The sequence below is a fragment of the Eubalaena glacialis genome, chromosome 9 (genome assembly GCF_028564815.1).
Source record: "Eubalaena glacialis isolate mEubGla1 chromosome 9, mEubGla1.1.hap2.+ XY, whole genome shotgun sequence".
NCBI classification, from domain to species: Eukaryota; Metazoa; Chordata; class Mammalia; order Artiodactyla; family Balaenidae; genus Eubalaena; species Eubalaena glacialis.
In genome coordinates, this window is record NC_083724.1 from 57,558,619 (window position 1) to 57,576,970 (window position 18,352).

The 18,352-nt window shown below is 37.5% G+C and overlaps 1 protein-coding gene across 1 annotated transcript; it reads left to right on the forward strand.

Moving 5' to 3' along the window:
- Window positions 1–1,490: 1,490 nt before the first annotated feature.
- On the forward strand, window positions 1,491–13,153 carry IL33 (interleukin 33). The gene is made up of 7 exons (XM_061199052.1): window positions 1,491–1,587; window positions 7,539–7,664; window positions 8,219–8,359; window positions 9,501–9,608; window positions 10,521–10,571; window positions 11,466–11,563; window positions 12,947–13,153. Exons 1-7 carry the CDS (start codon window positions 1,491–1,493, stop codon window positions 13,151–13,153), a joined length of 828 nt encoding a protein of 275 aa, XP_061055035.1.
- Window positions 13,154–18,352: the final 5,199 nt, after the last annotated feature.

Sequence of the window (18,352 nt, forward strand, 5' to 3'; positions counted from 1 at the left end):
TGTGTTGTTCATCACTGTTTGCTCTAGTTCTTCTAGGTCCTTGTTAAACATTTCTTGTATTTTCGCCATTCTATTTCCAAGATTTTGGATCATCTTTACTATCATTATTCTGAATTCTTTTTCAGGTAGACTGCCTATTTCCTCTTCATTTGTTAGGTCTGGTGGGTTTTGCCTTGCTCCTTCATCTGCTCTGTGTTTCTCTATCTTCTTATTTTGCTTAACTTACTGTGTTTGCGGTCTCCTTTTTGCAGGCTGCAGGTTCGTAGTTCCCATTGTTTTTGGTGTCTGTCCCCAGTGGCTAAGGTTGGTTCAGTGGGTTGTGTACGCTTCCTGGTGTAGGGGACTAGTGCCTATGTTCTGGTGGATGAGGTTGGATCTTGTCTTTCTGGTGGGCAGGTCCACGTCTGGTGGTGTGTTTTGTGGTGTCTGTGGCCTTATTATGATTTTAGGCAGCCTCTCTGCTAATGGATGGGCTTGTGTTCCTGTCTTACTAGTTGTTTGGCATAGGGTGTCCAGCACTGTAGCTTGCTGGTCATTGAGTGGAGCTGGGTCTTGGTGTTGAGATGGAGATCTCTGGGAGATTTTCCCCGTTTGATATTACATGGAGCTGGGAGGTCTCTTGTGGACCAGTGTCCTGAAGTTGGCTCTCCCACCTCAGAGGCACAGCCCTGACGCCCGGCTGGAGCACCAAGAGCCTGTCATCCACATGACTGCTAGTGTTGGAGGGTCTCCTGCAGAGGCGGGGGGTGGCTGTGGCTCACCATGGGGACAAGGACACTGGCAGCAGAAGTTCTGGGAAGTACTCCTTGGCGTGAGCCCTCCCAGAGTCTGCCATTAGCCCCACCAAAGAGCCCAGGTAGCAACCATCATTTTTTTGATGCACAAACTATGCCAAATTTGCCCAGCAGGAGACCCTTCAAGGGGGCTCCTGTGTCCTTTTGACACAATCTCACTAGTTTTTTAATGACTCACTGCTTTATGGCACAAGAAGATACTCAATGTTCACTTCTACTTTCCCAGCCCAGATCTAGAATCCTGGTTCCTTTTAGTGGAGAAAGTATGTAGAAACTAAGATATGGGCACACTGATATTGCTAATTCAAATTTAACACTACAGGGATTTTCCCTTCTTCTTTTATTTTATATTTATATCTCCTTTTCCCTGCAGTGAAAATCCTATAACACCAATACATTTGTTTTATTCCATAGTATAGCAAAAACAATCTCAGAATTTCAATACCAATATTTCCACTAACAACAAACCCACAAAGTAAAGTTTAAGATTTCTTTACAGTTCTTTTTGTCCTCTTACTATATTTCTAGTATAGATATATATTCAGAATACGATGTTCAAATTTTACTGAAATTATTATTTTCTCTATGTGGCTATGTTATCAATTTTATATTGAGTTAGCCACAGTTGTTTCTGTTTGTTTTCAAGTTGAGACAATTGAAGTAATGTTATATGTTAATCCAACAGAAGCCTGAAAAATGAAGCCTAAAATGAAGTATTCAACCACCAAAATTTCCCCAGCAAAGATGCACAGCTCAGCAGGCAAAGCCTTGGTAAAATCTCCCAAGTTGAGAAGTAAGGACTTAAGCCTTTCTGATTGTTTTACACACTATTTTTTATCTGTTACCAAATCTTTATTATTCCAATGTTTATACATTCTACCTTACCAAAAACTACTAAGAATACAAGAGCTGAAATTGAAAGGGATGGCTCATAAATGTGTAACACAGTCAGTGCTGGTTTTAAACAGACTATATCCGGCCAACTTTTGCTTATTTGTTGTATCACAGAACAGGAGTGGCTCAGATGACTTAAACCTGCTAATAGTGATAAACGTAATTATGGCCCTTCATATTAACCCCTTCTCTACCCATACCTCCTGCCACCAAATCCCAAAAGCTTTTTCCCAGATTTCCTAACAAAAATTTAAATGGACCCACTTTTATTCAACAAACATTTATTAAGACCTTTGGTATATCAAGCTTGTGGTCTTGATTTGAGACTTCTGATAAAGGAGAGAATAACAAGCAAAGATATTTGAATAATCCAGGACCCAAATAAAGCAGAATTGACCAAATGATGCTCATGTCTGTCCAATTGCAAACTCAAAGGGTTTGGAATAAGTTGAAAGGTAACTAAGTCAGGTAGTAGCCTTAGTTTTAAGATCAAAGGACCATTAACATCTTTGATTCTTAAAATTACTTATCCTAGAAAAGAATTATGCAAATTTATTCTCATGTTTTTCATTTGAGAGCAGTAACACAAAAGAATTAACAGAGCTCTGGTGGACCAGAAAGAAAATAGAGCATGAGAAATGGCAGTGGGGACTGGCATATCTTTGTCCTTTGTGCTCTTCTGCATTTCCCTGAACATTTTAGGCCAGAAGAGAAAGCAGTGTTAAAGAATATCATTTCTGTCTCCCTGAGGCTCTGGCCCACCCATGCTCTTCTTTTGTAAGCAGGAAAACCAGTGATTGGACTGTGGTTTCTGAATCACCAGGAAATCACAGCTAAGTTAGTTCTTTTATTTATGTCTGAGTCAAAATGCTCCTTGCAGGAACAGTGACTCATTAGAAGTGACTCTGTGTCCCCAAATTCCCTCTTAATAAAGAATGAATTTTCTTTGTACCCTAGGAGATGTGGGCTCTATGTAGATACTGGAATGAGGGAGGGAGCAGGCTGGAATATACACCAGAGTTGCTGGCATTGATGGAAAATGAAAATGTAACCCCACCTGTCAGGGTGCAGTGGCCCTAACAGCTTATTTACACCATTCAGAGAAACAATGATAAAGATAATCCCAAATCTCATCGCATTATTTTTATGGTTCCTTAGCAGATTTTTTTTTCCAACAATATTGGCTCAGTTTAATACTATAATTGTCATTATTTAAACACTCCTGGCTAAAATTTCAACAGATACCTGTGTGGTGTGTGACAGGTATGAACTGCTTTTCAAAACTCAAGGTGCAAGAAATGTCACATCTTATTTTTCTAAATAAACTGCTCTGAGCCCCCAAACAACAAAGTTCATTTTAATTCCTTCTCCTCCCCTGGGCTAGCAGGATCTTACACAATCACAAAGCCATAAAACGCAATACCCAACCACTACAGGTATCCATACAGTCAGGTCCCACATGAGTTCTGGTCAGCACCAGGGCATTTCACCTCTAGTGCCAACAGGGTACGGGACTTCATGAGCTAGAGGAAAGCCTCTCCCCGAACTCATCTCCTTCCCCGTTTCTAGGAAGCTACTCCTCAGGGTCAGGTCATTCTCCTCTGTTAATTCCTCTCCCCCACAACCATCAACCCTTTCCCTGCCCTGAAAATACAGTGTCCTTATGTATCTAGCCAGAGGTCACAATACGGGAGCCCTGGGACATATCCATCCAGCAGGAGTATTTTAGTTGGTCTGAATAGTGTTACTGTTGTTTTTTAATTGAGACAACATTTAAAAATTGGGAGATTTTGCATAAAAATCTGAATGTGTGGTTTCTCTCGAAAAATCTGAAGATCTAGCAACAAATGGGCCCATATCCCTACATGGCAATAGTTGGAGGTAGAACTGAGTAGGGATCACCCCCTTTAGTTTGCAGCTCTCCACAGAAGATCTTCTGTTACAGTGAAGGAGCTTTCACTTTATCCTGTGGACAGAAGGGAACCAACTGATAATGTTTAAATGAGGAAAAACAAGACATTTTTATTTTGGAAAGATCATGTTGGTGGTAGTGAAGATAGAGCAAGGAGGCAAAAGTAGAAATAGAAACTGGTCAGAGGTCTACTGCATTCATCTTAGGGGTCTGGTGATGAGGGCCTGACCTAAGATGACAGAATGGAAAGACTAAAATTCAGATACGTTCAGAAAGTGAAATCAGTAAGGTAAACCGAATGAATTGAAGGATGGAGAGAGGGGAAAATGGATAATTCTCAGCTTTCTGATTTAAAAATTGGGCAGATAATGGCAGATAGAGGTACTGCTTTTAAAGATAGGGAATTCTGGAGGAATATATTGGGGGTAAAAGATAAAGAAGTTGTTTTTTTATTATGAGTATATTTGCATTTGGGATATGTGTAGGTCATTCAGGTAGAGATGTCCAGAATTCAGAAGGCTCTACATAGATAGAAGTAGACATGCTTTAAGGTAACTTTAGTCAAAATGCCCTGTGGCATCAAAATTTCTGTAGAGAAAGAGCAACAGATATAAAGCTCAGGAGACAGACCAAAGGTAGAGTTACAGTTTGGGGAGTCATCAACATATAAAAAGATGATTGAAGTCATTGGAGCAAGCAAGATTGTCCAGAAAGAAAGCCTAGAGTGAGAAAAAAAGGCAAAGGACAAAACCTTCAGGAACACCAACATTTTAGGATCAGGCAGAGAAGGAAGAACTAACAAAGAGACAGAGATGGACTGATCAGAGGGAAACAAGGAGAATCCAAGGAGACAGCTGATACAACAATAAGGGAAGAAGGGTTCAAAGAAGGATGTGGTCCCCAAGTCAAATGCAACAAATGGGTCAAAGGTAGTAAACACTGCAAAGAGACCTTGGTAAAATTAGTGTTTGGGGAAAAAACGAAAGATGAAGTGATTCCCTTCTGTAGTTCCTGTCAGCCGTGGTCTGGCTCTACAAAAAGATTTCCAAGCCCATTCCCATTTACTCACCAGAAATGCCTGAGGGATTTCATCATGCAGTTGCTATGCTGAAATTGCTTATGAGAATTTCCTTAAAAGCCATATAAATACACTGCCTTCAGATATCAAGCAGGATGGAGACATAGGAAATGGCAACAGCCTTTTCATAAGTTTGAGCTGGCTCTTTGACCCTAGTGGAACACTCTCTTCTACAGAGTTCCCATGGCCATGCCAGCTTCATGCTTTCCTCCCAAGAACACAACCCTCACACCACAGTTTCAGCTGCCCCGAATACCAAAGTATACCTTCTTCCAAACTCTCCCAATGTAAAGTATTTTAAATACTTCGAACACAGTCAGCCCCCAAGGAATTATACCCAGTGTTTGTCTCACTAGATGCTAGCCCTTACATTCACATATTTAGCCCCCAATTCTCTTCTTCTACATCCATAATATTTCCCCAGTGCTATGACCCTCACTTCTAACTACCAAAGACCCATATCCTCCTCCCCAAAGAGTCCTCTCTCAATATTAGACATACCTGGCATGGGATACCTCATGGGATGCTACACATAATGAGAAGCATACAGGAATGAGCATGCTTAGAGCATCATCTTATGCCTTTTAACTCTGAAGAGACAATGTGATACAGTATAGTGTAAACCCTGACAGCTGGATTTTGTTTTTCTATTTTGTAATGCAAGTGCCCGACTTAAGCTTTGATTGCTGAGGCATGCACTTCAAAGAGGTATCCACTTCAAAGAGGCATCTACTTCAAAGATGGCTATCTCAAATAAATACATGGCCAGACACAAGACTAGATAAAGAAAAGGAGATCTTGGCTGATTTCCATAACTGGCCATTTGGACTACTTTCTTTTTTTCTCTTCCCACACTTTAAATTCCTGCTTTTATGTTTTAAATTCACCAATAAAGAGTGAGCTCTCGCTATCCTAGGCTTCCACCCTCAACTCCAATAAAAGCAGAACCCCACGCCCGTGTACCCTCTCTACCTGTGACTTCTCTGTGGGGTCCCAGATATGCAGTGTAATTTACAGATCCTATAATTAATTAACCTTGATTTCTTCAGTTTCCTGATGGTTATTGCTGAAGGTCATCTTGCAATCATAATAAGAACCTTAACAGCCAGTCCAAAAACAACATTGGTTATTGACAGGCTAAGACCAGCACAAAACATGCAATTAATGACATATTGTATTAAATTAGTTGTCAGGAGACCAAGTTCAGTGTTGGCTCTGGCACAGCTTTGTAAATTATCTTTGCACTATATAAATGTGAGATACCGTAGCTGACATATCTGTATTATAAAGGAATATTAGGGATTTCCAGGGTGAATGAGTATGATTTAATGGCCTTGCCCTGTTCAGACAGTTGAAGATACTTAAAGGTAGATGCCCATCTGAATTGGAAGTAAGATATAGATAATTCAAAACAGTAACTAACAAAAGTTTATTCCACTTAACTTTGAAAAGCATATTAGGAAGGCAAATCTTCTTGAGAATAAAAAAAAAAATCATAGAATGGATCTCAAATCACAAGTAATTATTTTCATTTTCTGAATTACTGTCAACAATTGAAATTTGGCTATATTGCATAAATTGCTTGATAATTCATTTACTATAATGTTGGAAATTGAGTTCCTATGACTCAAGTGTTATAACTTTCTTTTCTATTTGACTTTGAAAGGCTTTTTATGATTTCCAAGTGACAAATTTAATGTTTTATTTGAGATTTTAATTTTTATTTGGATAAATGAAATAAGAATTACTGAATAACTGATTATACTTTTTTACTTCAACTGATTTAATTTCAATTTGCATTTTGCTATTCCCTAAAGTTGTAGTGTAGCATTTTTTTAGATGGAGGTAGACGGAAGCATAGCTTTGATATTAGACACACTTGAGTCACAACTTCTCACCAGACCTGTAACCTTGGGCAAGTGTCATGACTGCTAAGAACTTCACATCATCATCTGTAAAACAAAGAGAATAATACCTACCTTGCAATATTATTTGTGAAGGGTTAAAGGAAACAGTATGTAGAATTATCAGCACAGTGCTTGGCCCACTGTAGACACAATAATATTTGACAAGGGAGTCAAAAATACTCAATGGAGAACAGATGGTCTCTTCAATAAATGGTGCTGGGAAAACTGGATAATAACATGTAAAAGAATGAAACATAACTCCTATCTACACCATTCACAAAAATTAACACCCAATGGATTAAAGACTTAAATGTAAGACCTGAAACCACAAAACTCCTAGAAGAAAACATAGGCAGAAAGCTCCCTAACATGGGTCGGCTATTTTTAGTATCAATAACCTTTACAGACTATAGTCATCTCTCCAAAATTATTAAAAGTATATTCTAGATAAGTAGAAATGATTGTAGATTTCATATGATCAAAGAGCTCCCCCTCAGTTAGGCAAAAATTGCTATATGTTGGATGTAGATCCACACTCCCTTAAACCAATTTTGAAACCAAAATCTTTTCTAAAGACCTAAAGTTTTTCGTATCTCGTTTGACAGCAAAATATGACCTGAACTCATTTGACAGTTAAATCCTGACCTGAACCACATGAGGTCTTTATTTATTTCACTTTATGTAAATTTTCCTGTTTCACTATAAAATTATTAACTTTTTATTATGAGGTGCTGCCTTAGTCCCTGCTGGGTGTTCTAGTTATATACAATATATGGTCTACATGACAATCTTAAAATCTAATAAACTCTGAATTTTGAAACACAACTGGCCCCAAGGTTTCTGATAAGATACTGTGGACCTGTAGTTGCTTTCTTGGTCTGGTACACTCAGGGTTTGTAAAAGGATAAAGATGGATGGAATGAAATGGTATCACAATTTTTTCAATTGCTCAGAATCCCAACAGAAGGCTGAAGAAGTTTACCCCATGTACTTTATGCAGCTACGCTCTGGCCTTAAAATAGAAAAGAAGACCTGTTACTTTGGGAAAGAAACCACCAAAAGGCATTCACCAAGAACAGGTAAGGAGAAACTGCATTTCCTGATAATTTTTCAACATAATGATGGGCATCTATTTGCCTTCACTTACCACATCAAGATACATAATTTTTTTCCTCATCCAAATTCCTTCTGGAAAAGAGTAAGGATGATGAACTATTTTTTAGCCATTTTCAGAAGGGCATATAGCGTTTTTAATAGCATGGGAGAAATGGTTATGCTATAATATTAAGTGAAAATAGAGGATACAAAATTATAAATATATTTACAATATTTTTAAGTGTTTTTTTCTTTCATTTAAAGGAAGTAAACTAAAATGAATAGTGGTTGCCTTTTGGGTGTTGAGACCATGGGTGACTAGTTTTCTTTTGCCTGGACTCCAGTGGGTGTGCCCTATTGGGATATAAGTGCATAGGAGGTATTGATTCCTTCAGACCATGGGGTGACTGAAACCCTGGGGTCAGTCATCATTGTCAGCAAGCAGCCTCGACTGGAAATCCTCAAAGGAGAGATGGGAGAGGGGACTGCACAGAGTGAGGACTGACAGTCCAATCTTATTCCTACACCTGTCCTGCAGCTAAAAAGTACAAAGAGCAATGTCTGGTATTCGCTGCCTGTCAGGAGCTGGAACACATTGGACAGTCTGTGAAGAGCTTCACCTTCGATAAAACTAGGGTCCAGAAATATACTACACCAAATGGTCTTCCAAGTATCAAAGGTAAGACTGGTCACAGGGGTGGTGTGAGGGTGAGGAGGGAGGTAAGACACGGACCTTGGAAGTGCCACTCCAGGAAGCAGCCCCAAGTCTACAATTTCATGTAAATATATCAGAAACTTCTGTACATTTGTTGCTGATGTGCCCATGTAGTGGTATCCAAACTAAGTACAGGGTAGTTGCTCTAACAATGCATGTGCGTTCTATAGTTAGCATTCCATTATTATTTTGAAATGCTTGCTATGGATTGGAATTTCATATACATTATTCCTGTGAAAAATACATTATCCTTTAGGGAAAAAAACCACATTATCTCCCCAAACTTCAACATTTTGACAATGAAAGAAAAGGAAGAGCTATTATATTTTTTAAATATAATTTCAACTCAAGTATTTTAAATAGTTGTTAAAATGGTTTTAAATTATATCACATACTTGTGCAAATATTCAATATTTAATATTCTTAATTTTTTATATATTATTTTCTTTAGCATAATTCTATACTATAAAGAAAATATGATTTTTTCCTCCAGGACCTATATATGTAGTCTCTAAATCTGCTCCAGTTTACCTCAGCATGCTGTAGAAATATTATCATTTTCTATGTGTGCTCGTATATTAAAAAAAAATTGAGAGTACTGCTTTAAGTGTCACTGTTATTTAGCCAGAAGACAGAATGAGGCTCACACCTGCATTCTCCAGGACTGTTGAAAGTCTCTGAGTAACTCCATGCTTTACAGATGGGTATTCACTTATCCATGTCTATCAAAATACAGTCCCTTCTTGCCCATAGTTCCCTAGATCATGTGGAGTCAGGAAGCAGAGGTTTCCTCAGGCAAAGTCTATAACTTTTCCAGCTTCTTTCTCCCCACTAAACCTTCCCATAAGCACACTAACATGGCCTACCATGGCCTTCATGCAGGATGCTAGCATCTTTAATCCCATTCAGGTGGCACACCTCAGCCTTTTAGCTACATTAAGCTTGGGCCAGAGGCTTTCATCTATCCAACAGTGATGGACAAAGTGCAGCTCAAATTGCAGAAACAAACACAACCCATTGAGAAGGCTTTTTTAAAATTTCTATAAGATTTTTCATGGAAACAAGGTTTTTGAATTCTTAATGACAAGATTTTTACTTGTTACAGAACATTCTGCTTCCCTGAGTACATACAATGATCAATCCATTATTTTTGTTTTCGAGGATGGAAATTATGAGATCTATGTTGATGACTTAGGAAAAGACCAAGAGAAAGGTAGAATATTTCTTTTTGTCTTTAATGATATAATGATGACTAGTAAAGTAAAAAAAATAAATTTACCAAACCATAAACAATAGATTAACTCAGACATGGCAAATAGATTTCATGCTATGTGCTAACTCCAATGCATTGGCAGGGGATGCTTGAATATCACTATATTGAGGAGGATTCAGAAGCTTATTCAGAGGGCTTCCCTGGTGGCGCAGTGGTTAAGAATCTGCCTGCCAATGCAGGGGACATAGGTTCGAGCCCTTGTCCGGGAGGATCCCACATGCCACGGAGCAACTAAGCCCGTGCGCCACAACCACTGAGTCTGCACTCTAGAGCCCGCGGGCCACAACTACTGAAGTCCATACGCCTAGAGCCCATGCTCCGCAACAACAGAGGCCACCGCAATGAGAAGCCCGCGCACTGCAATGAAGGGTAGCCCCCGCTCGCCACAACTAGAGAAAGCCCGTGCAACAACAAAAGCCCAACGCAGCCAAAAATAAATAAATAAAATAAGTTAAAAAAAAAAAGCTTATTCAGGATTCATCAGGGAAGAAGGATGATATTGAGAAGTGGTATCTGTTGTGAAATGTGGAAAGAGGTACCACATATATTTGCTATCGCTAAATTATCTACTAGGTCTTTCCAGCTTTATCAGTATCACTAAAGTATAAACTCTAGTAAAAGAATATACCAATGCTATGAACAACATTTTAAATATTTTAATACCAACATTGTTGGAGAATTCCTCAGAATATATTTATACATTTTTAAGACCTTTCTCAAAACCACAGAAGTTTTGCTTTTATTGATATACAATAAAAGAAGAGGATGTTTTCTGATGTTATATATATGTTGAAACTGAACCATTTGATAAAATTGTATCTCACCAAAGGGATTTTATGCATTCTCTTTCAGACAAGGTGTTACTCCGTTACTATGATTCCCAATTCCCCTCAAGTGAAACAGGTAATTTCGAAAGCTGGGTAGATCTAGTGCTTGAATTCTTAAATTTAGGGTAAAGACAAATCCAAAAATGCTCCATGGGAAAGGAAAGCAGTCTCAGAAGGTTCTCTCCAACCCAAACTCATGGTAAAAATCTTGGATCTAAGATTCTAAAAGGATATACTCCATCTCATCCATTTTGCAGTTTAATAATTAGGATAAAGGTTTGGCTACATTTAACAGAGATTCAGAATAATAGTGTCTTAAGTTATACAAAACTTTATTTCTGTTTTAGCCAGGGCTGGAATGGCAGTTCTGCTCAACAGGTTGCCCAGACCCAGCTCCTTTTCTCTTTGTGGCTCTGCCAACATCCACATGGTTCAAGATTCCTTGCCACCATGAAAATATCCATTCAGCAGGACAGAGGAAGACAGATGTATTATATGAGTTCTATTTCCCTTTAAGGACGCAACCTGGAAGTTGCACCTGACACTTCTATTCACCTTATGTTGCTCAGAACTTAGACATATTGCTACACTTAGCTACAAGAAGGCAGGCTGGGAAACATTCTATTATTACACAAAAAGAGGAGTTGGATATTGGGGGACAACCATCAGTGGCTTTCTGTGCAGACAGGGAAGCTGACAACTAGAGCAATACCCATTAGAGCCACAATTCTATTATTATTCTAATAGTATATAAGAAAACTAACCTCTCTCCTAAGGGGACTTAGAATTACCCCTTACTGTCCAATGACTCTTTAGTTTCATCTGGGTACAAGTATTTCTAAGAGATGTGTTGTTGAATGAAGTAGTTATTTTATATGACACCTTGGACTCTTTTCCTGGGTGTTAAATTCATTTAAATTAAAATGAGTTACAATTCTTAACTTTATAATTTGCATTTTTTAATTGCAAGATGGTGGTGGTGATCATCAGAAGTTAATGGTAAACCTGAGCCCCACAAAAGACAAAGACTTCTTGCTGCATGCCAACAGTAAGGAGCATTCTGTGGAGGTAATAGAAATATGCACCTAACTGTCATGACTGACTCTACTCATCTGTGCAGATTTGGGTGTTTGGGGTACTTTGAAGAAGAAGTTTTGTTTGTGCTATTGTACATAAAACAAAATCAGTTATGATTAATAACTTGCTTCTGGAACATGGAAGGGAGTGAAATGGCATGTGTAGCCTTGTTACTGAAAGTTTGATCTCTGCCAGCAGTACAGCATTGCCTGGGAGCTTTTTAGAAATGTAGACTTTCAGGCTCCCTCACAACTGAATCAAAATCAGCATTTTAACAAATCTCCAGGAGATTCATAGGTACATTAAAGTTTGAGAAGCACTGCTATATAGAATGACTCGAATCCTTTCTATTTGGCTGTAGGAACTACTATGTTCTTCCAGGAAGTACTTCCTTGTAAAATATGGTTTTCTTAGGCAATTGAAAAACTAATTTTATACTCTGAGACTGCTAAAGGGAGAGTCATAAACATTTCCATATGCCAAGATATATAGATAACATAATAATCTACATTTTAATCATAGGATTCACTGCATTGTCTTCTTCAGTTAGTAAATAGCAGTATTATATTGGTTATGATGAAGAATTATAAACATCTTGAGGAACAAACAAGCCAAAGTGGACACAAGGAAGAAAACATGAAAGTCTAATATAGAAGATAAATTACATAAATATACAATATATAGAGCTAACTAATATAGCCATGCAAGGTATTAATATAAACTCTGGATGGTAATCAGCATCTCCCTTAACAAAACATTCCTAAGTATATATAATAGTGTTTGGCATATATAACTACTCAATAATAAGTGCTGACCCCTACTGAGCTTTATTATATACCAAGAAGTGTGCTAAAGGTTTTACAAGTACTATCTCATTTAATTCTCACAGTAACTCTCTTATGAAGTTATTGTATTGGCTAGGTTTGCTGTGTAACAAACCATCCCTAACACTTAATAACTTAAAATAATAATCATTTCTATCACTCATGTATCTGTGGGTAAGTTGGGGGTTGACCGATCTAGAAAACTGGCTACACTAAAAAACTGAGGCTTGAAAGGTAAAGCAAAGTGTCCAGGTCTCAGAGATACTACATGGCAAAAGAGAAGTATGAATCCAGAAATACTGCATCCAGATCCAGTCATTCTAAGCCATCATGTCTCTCAAAATATACTATCAGTGAATCAAATCAAATCCCCCTACTTTGGCCCTCTGCTCATTTCTTCCCCACCTCCCATCCCCTTCTCAGTAAGCAGGCTTGCTAGAAATATCAAGTTATGAATAATTATTCTCCTTTAGTTTCCAATACAGGAATGTAAAGTTGACTCTGGACTTCCAACTCACATATTGGTTACTTTCTCTCTTGTCTTCCTCAGCTACAAAAATGTGAAAACCCATTGCCAGAACAGGCCTTCTTTGTCCTCCATGAGGAGACCTCTCAATGTGTTTCATTTGAATGTAAGAGCAATCCTGGAGTGTTTCTAGGAGTAAAGGATAACCACCTAGTTCTAATTAAACGAGGGGAACACCCTGAGGATTCAAATGAAGAGAATACCATATTTAAGCTCTCAAACTTAATATGACAGAAAGCTGCGCATCTTGGGTTGAGTAGTCCAAACAGCTACCATTGGAGAAAGGATGAGCGATAAAGAGACAGATAATACGAAGGGAAATGGAATGTTTAGTATGCTGTGGAATGTTTTCCTTATTATGTATAAAAATATTTTTTTTATAATCCTTCAGTTCTGTTTTTTATTTCCCTCTGTATCACTGCATATTCAGTACAAGTATTGGTATATTAAATAGCATATTGGTAAAGAGACTTGCCAACATTCTGAAGAGATACAGCCTGACCTTTACATTTTTCCACTTTCAGTCCTGAAAGAACTTCTTCATATTTTGAGCTGAGACCTCTGGGGAGAAGCGAAGGGGCTGATCCGCAGTTTTGCTTTAGACAGGGATCAATTTAAAGAGCTACATAGGGACATAATTTTCCCTGGTTCCAAATAATAGCCTAAAACACTAGAGCCACTAATAAAAAAGACAACTGGAAGCAACACAGATTGACCATTTCACAACTGGAATAAAACACCAAGTTTGTTTGTAAATTCTGAAACTTCAGATGCCTATATGGCTAGACAGGTAATATAAATATGTGAAAAGGCAAGGATAATTTAAAAATTAAGGAAAATAAATCTAGTATTTTAAAAGTGAATAATTTCACCTCTAACTCACTTTTAAAATTCTGATTTTTATAGACTGAGTTAACTTTAAGCAAGGCATTCTTACATTAGAAAGTGAAATAAATTTTAGTTCAGACATGAAATTGAAATTATTAGGAATATCTAACAAACTAGAATATTTTTTAAAGCACTGAGCCCCAATATATGTTTGGGCATCCAAGTACCATGGGTTCCAAGTACCATGGTGTGGCCAGAAGTCCTCTAACCTACTAGAGCTTAGACAGGACATAGGATTAACATTACAACTTCAATAGCTGGTTATCCTTCATATGTTCTTCTGACCCTGGCTTCCAGGAATCTATGACTTTTGATATATTCATTACCTTGGACAAAATTTCTTCTCATCCTTTCTTCCCACATGCACAAGGCCTTTTGTTGTTTAGCTTCCCAATAACCCTGCTTACTATGGAATATTCACTTGACTTCTGTTCTTTCTCCATTTCTTTTGACCATCTGTGTCCTTCTGCACCCCCTGACCTCACTTCCACATCACCTGACCTCTGGATGTCAACATCTTTATTCTGCTTTTTCTACCTGATGGTGTAGAATTTTACATAAACCTATTTATGGCAATATTCTTCATTAAACATCTTTGTGTTTTATTGCTACTAAGGTACTAAAATTTATACTCAACCATATAATAACATTTCTCAACTACTAAATAATTTTTGCTCATTTTAAAACCTTAGCAATTTCTACTGTAATTCTTCACAGGTGTAATACTGATAATAAATGACAAATATAATGACAGAATACTTATAAAAATATGACTTTTTCTGAAAGTGTAGGCTTTTTAATTTGTTGAGATATATTGAATATAACTGTTGGTGGAACATAAAATAAAAGGGGCTGAGAATTACTGTATGAGGACAAACAATTATAGAACAATATATCTTTGTTTCATTACTTTGTCAATAATTTTACTATAGAGAAAAAATAAAAGCAGAATCTATATCATTCCCTCTGAAAAACACTAAATGTTGACCATGTGTATCTGTATGATATACTTAAATGATTACTATTAAGTAACCAAATATATCCATTACATTGTTCATATTCTTGAATAAACTGTATTTTTCAAAAGTATGTGAGACCATAATGATTTTATCATAAAATGACTCATATTGTGAAATTCTTAAGTGAAAGTAAGCATATCCCAATCCATCAATGTTGGTAAATGGAGTAGGTCATTTGTCTAATATTTTTGGTGATTCAAAATTAAGTAAGATTTTTCAGAGAAGAGACTGTGTCTTTTTCACCTTTGTACTCATAGTGCCCATCATGGTGGCCAGTACAAAGGAGGTATTCAGTGACTTTTACCCAAGATCAAACAGCCAACATATACTTGCATTAAAACTTTAACCTGGGACTTCCAACTCCTTATTTAGATATCTTTCAATTTGGTTATCTTATTTTACCAGTTTAATTTTCCTTTTTTAAAAAAAGTACTTTCCACCATCACTATAGTCAGTATTATTTAATTAAAATATTCAAATGTATGGTAGCTTTTTGTCATTTACTTGCATTTTTTTTTTTTAACATCTTTTCAGGAGTATAATTGCTTTACAATGGTGTGTTAGTTTCTGCTTTATAACAAAGTGAATCAGCTATACATATACATATATCCCCATATCTCCTCCCTCTTGTGTCTCACTCTCACCCTCCCTATCCCACCCCTCTAGCTGGTCACAAAGCACCAAGTTGATCTCCCTGTGCTATGTGGCTGCTTCCCACTAGCTATCTATTTTACATTTGGTAGTGTATATATGTCCATGCCACTCTCTCGCTTCTTCCCAGCTTACCTTTCCCCCTCCCCATGTCCTCAAGTCCATTATCTACATCTGCATCTCTATTCCTGTCCTACCCCTAGGTTCTTCAGAACTTTTCTTTCTTTTTTTGAGATTCCATATATATGTGTTAGCATACTGTATTTGTTTTTCTCTTTCTGACTTACTTCACTCTGTATGACAGACTCTAGGTCCATCCACCTCACTACAAATAACTCAATTTCGTTTCTTTTTATGGCTGAGTAATATTCCATTGTATATATGTGCCACATCTTCTTTATCCAGTCATCTGTCGATGGACACTTAGGTTGCTTCCATGTCCTGGCTATTGTAAATAGAGCTGCAATGAACATTGTGGTACATGACTCTTTTTGAATTATGGTCTTCTCAGGGTATATGCCCAGTAGTGGGATTGCTGGGTCATATGGTAGCTCTATTTTTAGTTTTTTAAGGAACCTCCATACTGTTCTCCGTAGTGGCTGTATCAGTTTACATTCCCACCAACAGTGCAAGAGGGTTCCCTTTTCTCCACACCCTCTCCAGCATTTATTGTTTGTAGATTTTTTGATGATGGCCATTCTGGCTGGTGTGAGGTGATACCTCATTGTAGTTTTGATTTGCATTTCTCTAATGATTAGTGATGCTGAGCATCCTTTCATGTGTTTGTTGTCAATCTGTATATCTTCTTTGGAGAAATGTCTGTTTAGGCCTTCTGCCCATTTTTGGATTGGGTTGTTTGTTTTTTTGATATTGAGCTGCATGAGCTGCTTGTAAATTTTGGAGATTAATCCTTTGTCAGTTGCTTCATTAGCAAATATTTTCTACCATTCTGAGGGTTGTCTTTTTGTCTTATTTATGTTTTCCTTTGCTGTGCAAAAGCTTTTAAGTTTCATTAGGTCCCATTTGTTTACTTTTGTTTTTATTTCCATTTCTCTAGGAGGTGGGTCACAAAGGATCTTGCTGTGATTTATGTCATAGAGTGTTCTTCTTATGTTTTCCTCTAAGAGTTTTATAGTGTCTGGCCTTACATTTAGGTCTTTAATCCATTTTGAGTTTATTTTTGTGTATGGTGTTAGGGAGTGTTCTAATTTCATTCTTTTACGTGTAGCTGTCCAGTTTTCCCAGCACCACTCATTGAAGAGGCTGTGTTTTCTCCATTGTATATTCTTGCTTCCTTTATCAAAAATAAGGTGACCAGGGGGCTTCCCTGGTGGCGCAGTGGTTGAGAATCTGCCTGCCAGTGCAGGAGACACGGGTTCGAGCCCTGGTCTGGGAGGATCCCACACGCCGCGGAGCAGCTGGGCCCGTGAGCCACAATTACTGAGCCTGCGTGCCTGGAGCCTGTGCTCCGCAACAAGAGAGGCCGCGATAGTGAGAGGCCCGTGAACCGCGATGAAGAGTGGCCCCCACTTGCCACAACCAGAGGAAGCCCTCTCACAGAAATGAAGACCCAACACAGCCATAAAAATTAATTAATTAATTAATTAATTAAAATAAATAAATAAATAAAATAAGGTGACCATATGTGCGTGGGTTTATCTCTGGGCTGTCTATCCTGCTCCATTGATCTATAGTTCTGTTTTTGTGCCAGTACCATAAATGTCTTGATTACTGTAGCTTTGTAGTATAGTCTGAAGTCTGGGAGCCTGATTCCTCCAGCTCCGTTTTTCTTTCTCAAGATTGCTTTGGCTATTTGGTGTCTTTTGTTTCCATACAAATTGTGCAATTTTTTGTTCTAGTTCTGTGAAAAATGTCATTGGTAGTTTGATAGGGATTGCACTGAATCTGTAGATTACTTTGAGTAGTTTCGTCATTTTCACAACCTTGATTCTTCCAATCCAATAATATGGTATATCTCTCCATCTGTTTGTATCGTCTTTAATTTCTTTCATCAGTGTCTTATAGTTTTCTGTATATAGGTTTTTTGTCTCCTTAGGTAGGTTTATTCCTAGGTATTTTATTCTTTTTGTTGCAATGGTAAATGGGAGTGTTCCCTTAATTTTTGTTCTGATTTTTCATCGTTAGTGTATAGGAATGCAAGAGATTTCTGTGCATTAATTTTGTATTCTGCTACTTTACCACATTCATTGATTAGCTCTAGTAGTTTTCTGGTAGCATCTTTAGGATTCTCTATGTATAGTATCACGTCATCTGCAATCAGTGACAGCTTTACTTCTTCTTTTCTGATTTAGATTCCTTTTATTTCTTTTTTTTCTCTGATTGCTGTGGTTAAAACTTCCAAACTTGCATTTGTTTTGATGTTGGATAACACATATTACCAGAACGAATTTGCCCATTTCATTGTATCAGAAATGACAATTATGTCAAAATTTAGTTTTCCCTCATTTTATTTATATTCTTTACATTTTTATGCATTTATTGGATACCTTGAAATATTGTCAGGAAAATTTTATTTGAATGAGTAAAGTGACTTAGAATTGGAAAAGAAAACTAAGTAAGAGTTGAAATTTGGGGAGTTGGGGAAAGAAAATTCCTAATTTAAGTAGAATGCAACAGCTTGTTTAAAGTCTAAAAGGATTAATTCACAACCCCCATATCTGCAGGAAAAAACAATCCAAAAAAAAAAAAAACCCACCAATTTCAATCTTTGCGCCTCATGCTGAGAAACTGCATGGTGGATAGAGAGATCTTAAGCTGGGATACTCCAGTTGGGTTTGGGACAGGCTTGTCCTAAAACTCCTTCTCCCCTCATGCTATCACCTCTACAGCCCAGAAATCTCATCTTCTAACA